Consider the following 16,442-nt stretch of genomic DNA (forward strand, 5'->3'; position numbering starts at 1 on the left):
TCCGCATTACTGGCAAAGAAAAAGGAAATTTCTTCCTCAACCTTTGCAGACAGTCCAGGGTCTTCAAGCAGTGTCTCATTAAGCCTCCATGAACTGGGTTTACAGTCCTAGAGCCTCCCAGAGAGCTCTATCGTAACGGGAGCATGATCAGAGAATGTTATGGAACCAATACTAGAGTCAATGACCTGCGAGATAGCATCATGGGACACCAGGAAGTAGTCAAGTCTTGAGTAGGTACTGTGTACTGCGGAATAGAATGTATAACCCCCAGCTCCAGGGTTTTGAATGCGCCAAATATCTATTAATTGATTTCCATGTAGCAGGGCTTTCAGCCGTTTATGGTAGGAGAAAGGTAGATGCGAACAGCCTTTGAACACATCCAAGGACGGGTTAAGAGTTAGGTTAAAATCTCCCCCAATTATGACGGTACCTTTGGCCACCTCAGATAGAAGGGTCAGCACATGCTTGAGGATGGTCAATTGACCGGTATTGGGCAGATATATATTCACAAATGTGAACATCTGCTTCTCTATTGTACCCTGGACAAGGAGGTAATGACCTTCTGGATCCACTTTACACAGAAAGAGGGACCAAGGAAGAGAGCCGTCCAATAGGATGCCCACTCCTCTAGATTTGGAATCAGGTGAGGTACTGTGGTAGCTGTATTCAGCCTCCACCATGGACTAATCTGGATCATAATAGGAGGAAGCCCAACCAATCCTCATCCACTATAGGACATGCTATAGCCATGAATGTGAGTAAAGAAAGTCATGGCGGGGGAGTTAAAGCCTCCAATACAAGGATAATAATAGTAACAACAGAACATGGGTGAATCATTAACTTGGGATCTTAAAGCAACTAAACCAAGGTGGTCCATCTCCCATACCTGGTACGCTTTAAGTTCACGACTGTGGTTCAAGTCCGTCTCCGGTATAGGGGGTGAACATGTGTCAAGAGTCAATAGCGTCATGTAAAGACGTAGAGCTTCTGAGTGGGTCCAAACCAGCCTAACGATAAGTTTAGGAGGTAGTCGGCGGTGGTAGCAAAAGTCCAAGTGACCAACAGCAAAATCACAGTTCATGCGAATTCGGGGTGCTCCTTCCTTGGAGGCGATGAAGTGAGGGAGAGCGCCGTCTGCGTCAGGTGGAGGTAGCTGATCTTGTTCTCAAGTAGTTTCCTGGGAGCTCCTCTAGGACTTCCAGCAAATTGGGGACATCAATAGGATCTGCGCCCAGAAAAGTAAACGGAGCTTGCAGCTGAGATGGATTGTGCAATGAGAACGCAGAGTAGGGTTTAGACACTATGAGATGTAGTGGATGACCCCATCTATAGCGGGCACCATGTGTGGTAATGTAATCCAGAAGTGGCTTCAGTATGTGCCTCATCTGTAGCGTGCAAGGGGACAGATCCGGATATATCTAGATACTTGCACCATCAAAATCAACCGGTCCCTTCTGCCACGCTTTCTGTACAATCTGCTCTTTAATTTTAAAAAAGTGGACCCTGCATAGGACATTTCTGGGGCGGTCGGATTGCCCATCTCTTCTCACACCAACCCTATGCACTCTGTCCAGTTCAATACGCTCTGATGAGGGCCGGTCTAGGAGAGTTTTGAACATGGCTGCCACTGTACTCTTCAAATCCGGTCCAGCTGTAGCTTCAGGAATCCCCCTTAATCTTAAATTGTTACGGCGTCCCGTTTTCTTGGTCATCCAAACAAAGGGCTAGGTTGGAAAGCACAGACCTCATTTGTAATTGTGTTTGCTCAAGCGTGTCTAATCTGAAGGAAGTTTGGGAGGATGAGGACTCCAGAGAGGTAATTTTAGTATCTACAGCCTGTACTTTCTGATATATCTGCTCTATTTATGTACAGAGTGTTCTATGCGATGAGCCCATGATTCCATCTCTGCTTTGGTGGGTATAAATTTCAGTAGGACTTGTAACTCTCTAGGCAGTTGCTGAAGGGATGGCACTGCATCTAAAAGCCCTACTGGGGAACCAGAAGGCAGAGAGGAGTGCACAGGGGAAGAATCTGCAGGTGTTCCTGTCAGGGAAGAAGTCACTTCTTCACTCACCCGACTATCAGACTCCACATGGTCAGCTTCACTGGCATGTGTTGGCGCCATCTTGAAAGCACTCCCTCCTGCTGAGTCAGCCGAGTCTGAAGGTAAATTTTTATGTAGGTTGTACCTCTTAGGGGTTTTCCCTGAGTCTTTAGTCTTCCGCTGCTTGGTCATCCCGGAGAGAGGCAGAAACGAGCTGGGTACCCGGCGATATCAGCTGCTGAAGCCTCGGTGTGCACGGAGCTCTGTGAGGATGCCTGCTCACAGCGCCATCGCCACGCCCTCCCGAATTTTTACCTTACATAAAAGGGCTGTCTACCTTTTTATGTAAAGTGAAAATTCTCAGTTTTGGTACGCTTTAACCCCCCTAGTGGTATTCCTGAGTGTGACTCGGGGTGGGAAAAATTGCAAAAAGCGGTAATCCCGAGTCACACTCGGGGTACCATTGGGGGACCCCCTTACCTTATCCCCACGCTCCAGCGGCGATCTCAGGATCCCGCTGTGATGGCGGGGCGCTTCTCCATCGGGGGGCGTGGCCGGGTGGGAAATTTAAAAGCAGATTACGGAGTAATCTGCTTTTAAATACCCCCCGGGTCCCCACCACCCCGATGCACGCATCTGCAGCTAGATGCAATGCACCATGCAGGATTTCTGCTTGGTGCATCGCATCTAACTGCAGATGCGATCACCAATAGTAAATCCAGAGGGTGATGCCAGTGGAGATTTCCCGCTGGCAGCACCCCCTGGATCTACTCCTGCTCGCGTCTCCCGGAGGCTGATCTCCGGGTGATGCGAGCAGGAGGGTGAGCAGCGGGGACATAGGGGATGATGTCCCCGCTGCTTACTCTCCTGCTCGCATCACCCAGAGATCAGCCTCCGGGAGACGCGAGCAGGGGAATGAGTAGGGCGGGGACATCCCCACCGCATCACCCGGCAACATGTGTGACATCTTCCGGGTGATGCGGTGGAGTGTTGGATTGTGGGGGCGGGAAATTTAAAAGCAGATTACCGTATTTTTCGCCGTATAAGACGCTCCGGAATATAAGACGCACCCAATTTTAAAGGAGGAAAATCTAGAAAAAAAGATTCTGAAAGATTATTTCCCTTCTGATCACTCATGTGCCATTCATACCAGTATTCCCCTTCTGATCACTCATTATAATTATCATACCCGGGAGTTAATCCTAAGAATTACAGGCCCACAATATAAACAAAAATTTCTATGCAAAAAAAATAGGATCACTTTTTGCATCAAAAAATGACAGAATTAGAACGCTAGGGGGGTTAACAGGGAGCTGGTCAATAAATCAAAGCCTCCACAGTCCTCATCAGGCACCAAGATCATTATTTTACAAATGTATTTGTTCAAAAAAAAATTCATAATAATGGTCCACGGGACTTAAAATGATGAATTTAGTGGTCTGTGAGGTCGGAAAGGTTGGTGACTGCTGTATTAGAAGATATTGGGAAACTGGTAAAAAACCTGACGGCCCAATTTTCTATCCTTGTGCCATCTGAATATCTTACTGTACCTATAGGATGTCCTTATGTGCAGGTAGTGCAATGTGACAGAGTGATTGTTCAGAATTTAATTTGTCCTCCTGTGCCTTTAGGAGTGGCCATGATAGCCAGTTGTGTGTACTTTTATCAAAACATAGTACATACCTCAAGCTATGCTCATTAAAAAAATGTAACTGGTAAAAACGTGTATATATCTTTTAAAGAGAAAAAAGCAGGTAGGACACAACAGGGTAAGTCATCGCCAGAACAGTGATCTAGGACGTCACATACACACGTCATTTAGCTGTCACATGAAATAACACCGAGCTCCCTCAGTACTGCACTTCTCTGCTTACATCGTATTGGGTGAGGTTCCTGTTCCCCACGAATCACAGAACGACTGACAGATAACTCGCGTGTGTGAAATGTAAAAGTCCTTGGTGATTCGTCGTTTAGGGTTGGGGCGGAGCGAATTTTAAGGAAGTATATTGCTGGGTTACCATACAACCTTCCGGTTTCAGCCGAAGAAGTAAGTGGAATTATATTTTTGTATATGTGTTTGTTTTCTTTTATCGCAGACAGTCAATCCATGTAGGAGAGGTTGTTATTGGCATATGCTGGGATTGCGTGCTTAAAAATGCATGATTTCGTGTGTTGACACTTGTAGTTTTTCTAGCTCATCTGTGGGCCCAGCTGAGGTATTGGCTTGTCTGCTGATACAGAACATAAAATAGTGCTGTGCAGAGGAAACCGTGTATTCCCTTTACTTGATGTGGGCCAGAATAATATGGTGCGGTGTTTTATTCAGTGTTACAGTTACTCTGGTATTTTATTTCTATTCATTAGTTATAAATGGACTGCCAAAGTGCTGAAACTGAAAAGAAAAAACACACCTGTGTGTAAGCTGTGCTGTTAGCAAATCTCTTTCCCTGCATGTTTCCTTTTGGGGCTTGTAATGATGTGTATTTCTATTCAACTCTCTGGCGTTCTAATTCACTTCATATTTTCACACAAAAAGCGTTACATTTTTTGCGTAGAAATTTATTTTACAATGTAGGCCTTTAATTCTTTTTCATGAAATTTGTCCAATATTTAATACATTAAATATGGAAAAAAAAAAATAAAAAAACACAAATATCTGTTAAAAAAATAAATAGTGAAACCTGTGATATAACTGTACAGTAGCATGTATTTATATATTATATATATATATATTTGATTTCTTTGTATTGAACTCAATACAGCTATTTTGTATTGAATCCAATACAAAATTATTTAAATTTCCTGCCGCTCCTACCGGGAAACCCCAGAGAACGTCTCTGCAGACGTGTCCTGAGGACCTACAGGGACCAGCAGGATGCCGGGGGACACCAATGAAACAATTTATTATTTTTTTTTTTTTTTTTTTTTTTTTTAGCAACCCTGAGTGTGACTCCAGTGCTCAAGCCAGAAATTCTTTTAAGCTGGGTGGCAAGAAATTGTAGGCGGGTGGTGGCCCCTGCATTGTGAGCCAACTCTTTAGTAAACACCCAAAAACAGTGGTGCACCCAGCTAAAAGGGGCTGGGGAGAACACTGGACACGGGATTACTGCTTTTTGCAAGTAAAGTCCTCCCAAGTCACACTCGGGGGGGTTAATGTACAGCACTGCGTAATAAGTTGGCACTATACAAATCCTGTTTATTAATAATAATAATAATAATAATAATAATAATGTGTAAATGCTCTCGCATCCATGTGAGATGGTTTTTAGCCAAATCAGAATTTATTAACTCATGATCAGATTAAATTTCATTCTCACAGACATATTTGGGGATAGAAGTAAATTTTTTTTGGGCTGGAGTCACACCAGTCTATTTACCTGGCGCACCTTTTTTTTCAAACCAGACAACATGTATCTGGGCACAATAACCTATGTTTCATCATTCAACATTATTCTGTTCTTGTTCAATATAAATAGCATTGCAAGAACGCATTGAAATAGACAGCGGTGCATCTCCAAAGCATCAAAAAAGTTGATCCCTTTTCTGTAATTACAGTGGAAAAAGGCCAAAGAAAATGGACAATGGATTACCATGCTTACTATAATTTTACTGGTCTGGTGGTGAACCCAAACACTTTTATATCGATATAACTTTTACTATTAGATAGGGGATTGGCCTTCTGTATTATGCATGCTTCCATGGAGGTGCCAGAATAGGATGTAATTAGCCTTAACGTTAAGTTTCATTCAAGCCTAACTCTTCAACTTCTGGTAAGTTTACCAATGTTGTTCCCCACAATCTTTCGTGTAATAATTGAGTTAGGGTAAGTTCACACTAGCATTTTTGTTTTTGAGTACTAGCATTGTTCTGCATGAAAAAAATGGGTAATATTGTAACGAATGGGTTCATTTTTTCCCTTCTATTTTCAGGCAGTTGCTTGCAGTAGCATTGCTGCAAGTATTTTTAAGATGCTAAATGCTGCTACTCTGAACTCCACGCTAATGCTTATTAGGCTACACGGTATGGAAATAAGTACAATTTCCCCTATTCTTTACTTTCCAGGATACCGCTGACTGACATTTTAAAATGTAGGTTGGACCTAGGCATCCTTCCATACAATGCAGGTCTGCTGGTTCTGCATTATACCCAACAAAATTAACTGCAACCATTAGGTTGCAGATAGACTGTGGGAGTGGGATATGAGGCAGGTATGTGTACGTCCTTTCTCTTTTAGCCACGTGATCGTTCAATGATCCCCATGCAGTGTTGGGGGGGGGGGGGGGGGGGGAGACTGTGGCATTGATGGAGTTAACATCAGACTGTAGTGGGACTTTAAGGCTTGATCCATTTGCATTTTTTGCCAATGAGAAAGCTTCAATTGCTTGTCAGCACACATTTTAAGAGATGTTACACTTAACGTGAACAGGTATTATGATTTAAGATGACACTGGTTTAATGTATTACCATAAGGGTAACATGGAAACATATAGGGAATGGTACATTTATCTATCCTTGTAAAATGACTGAGAGTAAAGTACTGAGATGTGCTGTAAAATCTAGGAAGAAACATCTCGGGGGAAAATGTCAGTGCTTTATATGTGTGGAGAGAAATCCCACTGTTATAAATTGTCATGTGTCATTGATCAGCTCATATCTTACTCCCTAAGTCTTATACTTTCCTTAAGCACTGGTACAGCCATCTCACTGTATGGCCTGGCTTAGAACAACAAACCCTTTGCTAATGGCGTTCTATCCACTCTCTTTGTGAACAATAATGGAACAAGACAGGATTGCCCCCTACCCCCCCCCCCCCCCCCCCCCCCCCCCCCCTCCGCTTGAGAACTTGAGGAAGGTTAGAAAGAATCTGGACATTTAGGTCCTGAAAGTAGGGATGATGACACACAAAATAGCCGCCTATGTGGATGACCTCCTCTTTTACATTTTAAACCCTGTTGTTTCCCTCCCCAACCTACTACAGGAGTTTAAAGAATACAGTCGCCTCCAATTACAAAATGAGTCTACATAAATCGGAAGCCCTGGCAGTATGCCTACTGAAAAATGTTAAACAAGCCCTAGAGCCTTGTTTTCCCTTCAGATGGGCTACAAAAGCATTACAATATCTAGGTAAATTCATCAACAGTGCTTTACCACCTACAGACACCACCTGTATATTCACCAATGTATTTTTTGCAGAATTCCTGTGGTTTGTCTGGCACTCAGACTTTCCTAAGTTAAACTACCAGCTCATTGAACTCCCCAAGTTGAAAGATAAAAAAGAGTATGACCCTAAAAATAAAGACAAAATACTTTGGTTCACTTGGGCTTAACATGTACTTATTGTCCATGACACCCGTAATAGGCCACCCAATTTTCAGTCCAGGTTTGAATGACTTAATATTCCACCAGTGAATTGCACTGGAATCAGAATGCTTCAGAGGGTCATTTTGTAGTCTGACAGTGAAGATCAGAAGGATCTCCAGAGGCTGCATGGGCTTCAGAAAAAGGCCTTTAAAAAAGCTTTATAAAACATGTTTCTTACCCAAAAGAAAATTATTTCACTGGCAGGAATAGATTTTTTTTTAAACTCCAATTACGCAAAAAAAAAGACCTGTTGATCTTGCTAGAAGTCTAGTGAGCTGACAGACTAGACAATTTTTAAATCCGTAACCCTCTCTGGTTGTTTTTGTCTTTCACTTAGTAATAGGTCAAAAACTAATTGCTTAATCTAAAACCTTATGATTTAATATTTAAACCTGAAATTCATTACAAGAGAATGAAATACACTTTCCAAAGTGATTTTTATTTGGCCTTGTCCAAAAGCGATTCAGTCAACACTTACAGAAAAAGAGATAATATCACATATACATATAATGGCTATAATGACTGGAATATTATGCTCGAGAAGGGGGGCAAGAAATATTTTGTGATGGATTTCACTGTGCTCCCGCATCCTTAGATAAAAATGCCCCTTGACAATTACAGACACTGTAGTGGAAAACAGTTGTAAAAACATACAATCAATTTGAATGATTAATTTATGTAAGATTGCCTTTCCACTCATAGCTTGCATTTACTCAGAGGGATTTACTTATTTCTTAAGAGGGATTTGTTCTGATATTAAATACATCATTTTCAAATTTATTTGCAAAGAAACTACCAGACCAGCTGAAAATTTTTTATGTACTTAAATAGAATTTCAGGTACTGCCCCCATTACTTCACAATGAACTACAAAACTGCTTGGTATATGTTTTGGAGATAAGGTGTTCTGTAGTCCTTTAAAAAAAAAAAACATCAATTCTTACACTGAGTATCTACAGGGTTAGTGTTAGTGAAGCCTAATTCTAAATGTGATAAGTAAACACCTTTTATTGTGAGTGCCAGGTGCTGCAGTGTTGCTCCTTGGGATCAGCAAGGAGATTGATGGTGCCTTGCACTCACAGAGGGTTCAATGACACCTAACTGTATTCAACCTAGGAGAGCACTGGATAGTAGATCAGAATGTCAGGGAGTGGGTGAGTATTTCAGAGAAAACTGCATTTTATATTTAAAAAATTTTACATTACCAATAATATAAGAAAAAAGAAAATCTAGATTTCCCAGTGGGCAAAGTTACAGATTGATATTTAAAGTTTTGTCTCAATTTAAATGTAGGCTAAGAATGGAGGAGCCAGACAAGGAGGCAATGGCCACTGCAGTTCAACGTGTAGCCGGAATGCTTCAGAGACCAGATCAGCTGGATAAAGTAGAGCAGTATCGAAGACGGGAGGCCCGGAAAAAAGCATCTGTTGAGGCCAGGCTGAAAGTAAGATTTCCTATGGGTACAACTTTTTATTAATCCTTAGAAAATCACTTCTAAGGCCACATCTTGAATATTGAGTACATTTTTGGGCCTACACAGTCAAAAGTAAATACATGTTTATTGGATTGAATCCCTCCTATAAATCCACTAAATAAGTGGAGCAGTAAAAATAATAGTTCAAATTAAAGAAAATTCAATAATAGAAGTTAAAAAAATGTTTGACTATTTTATGTTTTGAGTATGCTTTTCTTAACATTTGTTTATTTCTGCTATTTGAACACCTCACATGTTCTGTATATAACGTTTTGTATATAAAAAAAAAAAAGGTACCAAATTAAACCACAAACAGATTAAACTACAAATCAACAAATATTGTTGAATAGTTAACGGGAGTTTACCAGTTAAAGCCATGTCTTTCGGAGCCCTAATTCTACATTGGATTTACAGATTATCATTTCATTACCCAAAAAAAATATGATATTTTTAAAAGTTAATTATATTGCAAACAAAAGCCTTAGCCTCCCTGTAACTTTTTAATACATTTTAGCTACTTTTAAAGTAGGTGGCAATGTAAAAATTAATACTAAAATGTTTGTTTAAAATTAAACACAGTTTAATACTGTTTAAAGAAATTTTCAGATTGGGAACATTTTGCAGGGTTTTTGTATTCAAACCTAGCATTCTGAATAGGGCTGCAAACAGGAGAAATGTGTGAATTCAGAAACTCTGCTGAAAGAAAATCTGTCATGGCACTCCTAGAAAGAGAATTTCTGTCCTATGTAGACATCAGAGATTCAAATCTCCCTGTCCTCTCCTTTCCCTAACAATAAGCTAAGCTTCATATTTTGAAAGCTTGCAGTTTGTAACCCTTTAGCCCAGTGTTCTTCAACCTTTTTAACTCTGTGGAACCCCTGCTATAATTACTATATATACAGCACATTATTATTATATATTCAGGTAGTCCCCGGGTTAAAGACATCTGACATACGAACGCCTCCTTTGTACAAACAAATGGGGCTTCTCTGCTCCTTCTGTGCAGGACAGAGGCTTGGAGTAGGCGGTTTGCATGACTTGCAGAAAAAATCTTTTGCTAAACACAGCAAGTGATCTTAGAGGGGGAGCTATTTCTGCAGCCTCTTGTAACTCTTTAATGACCAAGACAAACTTTGCAGTTGTTTCTTTTTGCATATCAAAGCACAGCTTGCTCCAGAAGTTAGTTTATGTCTAGGCTTCATAAAGATTTTTTTTTTTTGCTTTGTGATTAGCTCTTAGTGAGGTTTTTTTTTACAGTAACTGACACCACGCTGCCTAAAAATACGTTGAGACAAACATCTTTTCTAATTGCATTTAGTTAAATAATGTTCCTGTTCTGACTTGCATACAAATTAAACTTAAGAACAAACCTACAGTCCCTATCTTGTATGTAACCCAGGGACTACCTGTACAGTACATTAGCTTGATGGTCCATAGGAAGAATGTCTTACTTTGCTAGCCAGTGGGAGGAATGTCACCCTTACAAATAGCCAAAAAGATTATTGGTGTCAGCAGTATCTGACCTGAGAGGCACAAATTTTTCACTGCTTAAGAAACTCCCCAGCAAGAAACACTGCTTTAAGCTAAAACGTGTAGGGTGTTCACCAAGATCTTCACCCAGGTACTGCTCTATTTTAAAGCCAGGGCTATGTCACTTATGGCGTACTTTAAACAGATCTGTGGTGTTCTACAACAATTTATGTGCTGCATTCCTGTTTCCTGGTTACTGACCTCAGATTGTATTTACAGTGCTTGTTCATTGCCTTCCTTTGGTCTGTTGTTGTGTTTTTTCGTTATAAGCTAGTGCCACACTTCGGTTTTAACCAGGGTGGTTGCAATCTGCATAGATGTGCCCAAAAGGCTGCAGGCTGGTACACCTTCTAGTAAAGTCCATCTCTTGTGGGTGCTGGGGTGAAGATTTGTGGCATGTGCTCTGCAACCTTTTTAAGAAATTGCATCTTCTGCAACATAAAAATAGCACAGAGGAACTACCATATATTACCGTACATGTCAGACTGGAGTCACTCTGGAATCTGTCAGCCATATGAATCATCACAGTCTCTGTCCTGTCCCAGCAGTTCCTGGCTTTGCCCCGCTCAAGATGAAATTGAACAATGAGTGTGGGGGCATATGACAGCATAATATCTTGCTTAGTATGTAACTGTGCAAATATCAGGTCTTTGCGATTCTTAAAACCGGTTTTTCTTTTAGTGAGAAGCTGTGATGGCAGAGGCAGAAGCAAGTTTCACGTCGTTGGAGTTACGGGCCATCATAAAGTTTTTGTTTCTCCAGGGAAAGTCAGCAAAGGACATTCACACTGAGAGGTCACAAACACTGGGGGAGAAGTGTCCTTCGTACAGCAGTATCAAAACCCGGATATCTCGTTTCAAGACTGGGCATTTCACTGTTAAACATGAGCCCCGCAGTGTGTGCCCCCAACCTCAACTGACCTGGTAACCTGCGATGCGGTCCATAAGCTGATTATTGAAGACGGGCGAAACTCTGTAAAAAAAAGATAGCCCAGATAGTTTACATCTCACGGAAGCGTGTTGGGGTTTGTTATCATCATTATCCTAGACATGAGCAAGCTTTCAGCAAAGTGGGTGCCGAAATGTTTGAACATGTCAGGAAGGAACGAGTTGAAGCATCCAAAGCCGTTTTGGCCCATTTTGAAGCTGCACAGGACTTTTTGGCTTGGTTAGTGACTGAGGAGGAAACCTGGCTCCACATCCATGATCCTGAAACCAAGGAACAGTCAAAGGAATGGCGCCACAGTGGGTCCCCACAACCGAAGAAGTTCCAAACCAAGAAATCAACCAAAAAAGACATGGTGTCCGTTTTCTGTAAATGTTAAGGTTCTTGACACAAAGATGAGAAAAACCTTTAAAAAGTATGGCTTGTTTGGGAGGATTGCCAGAAAAAATCTTCCTCTATCTAGAACAGAGTTTTTCTAACTTTTTGACATGGGGAACCCTTTAAAAGAACTTTCAGGTCTTATGGGAACCCTTGCTATAATTACTACTATATCCAAAAGTCACCGTACATTAATGTGGTGGTGAGTAGGATGAATGCCTCTTACATTGCTGACCATTGGAATAAAATGGTATCCCTACAGATAGCCAATAATGTTGCTGTGTACATGAAAGGCACAAACTGCTAATTGCTCAAGAAACCCCTATCAACCTTGGGAAGAACCCTAGTGTTCCACAGAACCCTGGTTGAGAAATGCTGGTCTAGAACATAGCAGCACAACTTTGGTTTGCAAAGCTGCATCTGATCAAAGCATAGGCATTTTGGAACAATGTCCTTTGGATTGGCAACACCAAGGTGGAGATCTTTGGCAAGAACCAAACACCAAATCTCCACAATTGCCTCATACTGTCAACCGTGATGGTGGAGAGGTGATGATTTGGGCTTGTTTGGCTGACACATAACCAGGGGATGTAGTCGCAAAAAAATAAGAGGGGGCATGGTGCGTGCCTGCCCCACTACACCCTCCTGTGTCACCCGAAGGTGAAGACACTACCCCCAGAATAGCGTCATGATACCAGAACCTGCCCGCTCTCTTATCGCAGGTCTGAGACACCCCCCCGTCCCCCCCCCCCCCCCCCCCCCCCCCCCGGAGCCTGCGATCAGTATGGAGGATGGCTTAAAATTGGGTCATGCAACATGACAAAGATCCCAAGCACCAGCAAATCTACAACATCTACAAGAAAGGAATCAAGGTGTTGCAATTGCCCAGTTCCTCCATAGTGAGGTGAGTCATACAGAAATCAATTACTTCAAATTTTGGTGCTATTGAGGTACACCTAATTTTTCACAGATTGCTTCCCCAATTTTGTTTTTTGTTAAATAATGACAAGATTGAATTGAAAAAAAATATAACCTGCTGATGACCTGTTGTCCTTTTTGTGTATATTTGGCGAGTAGCATTTGATGAGCAGCCTTTTCTGTAATAAATATGAATTGTGAATTGAAATATGAAATGGTGACCTAGACTTTGCTAACCTGAAGAACCTTCAGAAAGACAAGGTTTATTGTGAATGATATAGCACCTAATGTTAACTTTGTGTAGCTGCTGTTTTGCCCAGGTACACTTTTTCATTTTGTGCAGTGTTCTGTAAAACAACTTTTTTTGTTCCTGAACGCCACCTTACGATGATGTCATCATTGTGATTCAGTTAAAAGCCTAAACAATCCTGTTCGGGTCATGTGAAGGTGTAACCTAAAGAATAATTCTAAACTAAATTGAAAATGTTAACTTTTTTTTCAAACCTTTGAAATTGCAGTGACAAATGTCTTGCTGACCAAGGTAAATGTATTCGTTTTAATGTCTATTTTAAATGTATTTGCAAATCATAAGATGATAAAATAATGGTTATTAGGTGTGCTGCTTGAACATTGGCATATAAATCATAATATTTTTCTCCTTTTAGGATATTTTTCCCTAATTTGGTTTAATCTGGTTTATTTGCAATGTGTTAAAGCAAGTGAGGAAAATCCATCAGACATAGAAGCAGCCAAAACAATTATAGTAGCTCAAATAAGGCTTTAAATGTTTGTCAGAATATTATTGCTTCCTGCTTTGTCATAAGGGAGGTTTCCCCTTAGTTCTAATCTGCCATGTTTATATGGAAAGGAAAGTGAAAAGTTTATCAAAAGTTCTAACCATTCCTCATCTGGCCATTGGTTGCAATGCTCTTGGTAGTTATTCTGCAAACCTTTTAGCTCGTTATATTTTCCAGACACAAAATAATGTAACATACATTTTTACCAAAAATAATTTCTTTTTTTACATTTTTAACTCTAATAATTTCTTTCAGGCAGCTATTCAGTCACAACTTGATGGTGTGAGAACAGGTTTAAACCAACTTCACAACGCCCTGAATGATGTCAAAGACATCCAGCAGTCCTTGGGAAATGTTAGCAAGGACTGGAGGCAGAGCATTAATACTATTGAAAGCTTAAAGGATGTAAAAGATGCTGTGGTTCAGCATAGTCAGCTGGCAGCAGCAGTGGAAAATCTTAAAAACATTTTCTCAGGTAATAAATAAAAGGGTTTGCTGCTTTTTTTGTAATTCATGCCTTTTCGTTGTTGTTATTTACCTCTTGGTATTTCCCATTACCAAATCCCTACATAATACTAAATATTGATACAAATCTCAATAACCTGCTTCAGTCCGAAACCTCCTATTCATTAACCACACAGTTGATCGACCTATTTTTGGTATTTTTTATTACTTTATACAGAATATTAAAGTGAAAAGAAAACACTTTGTTTCATATCAAGTGTTTTTACTACTTTCCCAGATGTCTTTTTCATAAAGGCAACTCCCTACTTCCTTTTCGGGTGTCTTGAGGCTCTCTTCACACTGTTATGACTCATTCAGCACTTTCTCTGCTTTTCTCCTCAGTGCTTCACTTGAGTCAATTGTCCAATTACTTTTGAGCCCCTGAAATGAAGTGATAGTGTTGAAAAAAGGCTTTAGTTCCTCACATTTTTATGCAATTATTTTGTTCAACCTATTGAATTAAAGCTGAAAGTCTGCAGCAGAGTTTTCATTTAAAATTATTTGTTGTAATGTACAGAACCAAAATTAGAAAGAAAAAAATTGTCTCTGTCCAAATATTTATGGACCTAACTGTAGGACAGGAAATTTTGGATATCATGATTATGTAACAAAGTATGTGATTAAGTAAAAATTAGTTTTTTTTTTTTGTATGTTTTTTTTTTTAAACCTCTGCTTGTCCCAGCTATATGAATTTATGTATTGCATGGATTTACTCATGTAGCGCTCTATTCACAATGCATAAAGTTTTGGCTAAACATTTTAATACCATTTATTTATATTGTGGTAAACATAATTTAAAAAAAAAGTCTGCATGGTGTTTTTTTTTTATTTGGTTCTGAACATAGGGCTAACATTATTTTTATATGAAATTTACTGACATCCACATTTGTGAGGTATCTCTGTTGGTAAATTGTGTCTAGTGAAGTATGGTGGCATGTCTGGTGGTCACATTTATCTTTCACATACATATGGAATGGTAACAGAATGTGCCACATTATGCCTTTGGTGACACCTTTCATTAACTTGTAAAGGGCTTCAGAACTCTGGCTGCCATCTTAGATGATGAGCTGTGTGATAACATGGCTGGAGCTCATTTGTTGCATTCCAGATGGCCTTTGCTAAGGTACTATTTAAACAAACATTATCCATGCTTGTTACATAAATTTAGCACCATAGTGCTCAGCTCTGACTTTGACACAACCAAATTGACATATGGTCTGTATCCTTACTAAAATCAGTTTACACTAATACTATTTATTATATTACACTATTACAATTACACTACATATTATGAAAAAATGCATAGGCTGTTTGAGTAATAATGCCACTTACACTTCAGTAACACAATTAGATGTTCCAGGGACTGGCATACATTGGTTTGCTAATAAATGTTAACATTTTTGTTTGTGTTTTGTTATTTTATAGTTTAACAAATTCAGCTATGTATATAATTATTTTTATATTTTATATATAACTTTTTTATTTTTGCTCATAGTCCCAGAAATTGTAAAAGAGACTCAAGATCTTATTGAACAAAGTGCACTTCTAGAAGCGCATCGTAAATTAATGGACCTGGAGTGTTCTAGGGATGACCTCATGTATGAACAATACCGTATGGATAGCAAAAACACCCATGACATGAATCTTATTCAAAATTATTTTGGAGAAGTACAACATCTGTCTGATGAGCTGGCCAAACAGCTGTGGATGGTTATACAGAGATCCATTACCACTGTTCGCAAAGATCCTACCCTGCTTGTGTCAGTAGTTCGCATTATAGAGAGAGAAGAAAAGATTGATAGACGCATGATGGATAGAAGGAAACAAACTGGATTTATTCCACCGGGAAGACCCAAGAAGTGGAAGCAAAAAATGTTTGACGTTCTTGATAAGACAATTAGAACAAGAATTGAGGGCACTCAGGCAGAGACAAGAGAATCTGATAAAATGTGGTTGGTGCGTCATTTGGAAATCATTCGTCGTTATGTGTTGGATGATCTTATTATAGTCAAAAACTTGATGGTGCAGTGCTTTCCTCCTTCATACAACATATTCAGTAAAGTTTTGGAACTGTACCACTCTGCATTGGCTTCTCGAATCCAAGAGTTGGCTTCGGAAGATCTTGAAGCCAATGAAATTGTCAGCATCCTTACTTGGGTTTTGAACACCTACTGCAGGTAAGGCTAACTAGTTCAGTAAATAAGACTAAGAGTAAGAGTAAAAAAAAAAATTACAAATTGTAATTTTGAAAAAATAATTACAACCAAATTATTAGCCAATTTTGGAGGTATTACTCCATTAAAAATAAAGACAAAATGGCTGTATCTGCTGGACATGGCAATCCTATTTTACATCTATACACTTTCGTTTTATTAGCTGTAGGTCTTACCAAATACTGAGGAGGTTGTAAACCTTTTTGGTTGTATTCTGTTTATGCGAGAAGCCAGTCTTGATTTCTATGTGACTTCCCAGCAGGGTCCATCACTATATA

At 39.9% G+C, this 16,442-nt stretch overlaps 1 protein-coding gene across 2 annotated transcripts in view; it reads left to right on the forward strand.

The window, feature by feature from the left end:
- The first annotated feature begins 4,024 nt into the window (after positions 1-4,024).
- Positions 4,025-16,442, forward strand: part of EXOC3 (exocyst complex component 3) — a 29,048-nt gene continuing 16,630 nt past the window's right edge. Inside the window, exons 1-4 of one of the 2 annotated variants that reach the window (XM_072411933.1) lie at positions 4,025-4,092; positions 8,699-8,849; positions 13,703-13,922; positions 15,447-16,128. In XM_072411933.1, the coding sequence (XP_072268034.1) occupies positions 8,706-8,849; positions 13,703-13,922; positions 15,447-16,128 (1,046 nt within the window). In that variant the 5' untranslated portion in view covers positions 4,025-4,092; positions 8,699-8,705. Of the gene's footprint in view, positions 4,093-8,698; positions 8,850-13,702; positions 13,923-15,446; positions 16,129-16,442 lie in introns of those variants that run through there. The other variant, XM_072411936.1, reaches the window with a different exon arrangement.

The sequence above is a fragment of the Pyxicephalus adspersus genome, chromosome 5 (assembly GCF_032062135.1).
Source record: "Pyxicephalus adspersus chromosome 5, UCB_Pads_2.0, whole genome shotgun sequence".
Classification (NCBI taxonomy): domain Eukaryota; kingdom Metazoa; phylum Chordata; class Amphibia; order Anura; family Pyxicephalidae; genus Pyxicephalus; species Pyxicephalus adspersus.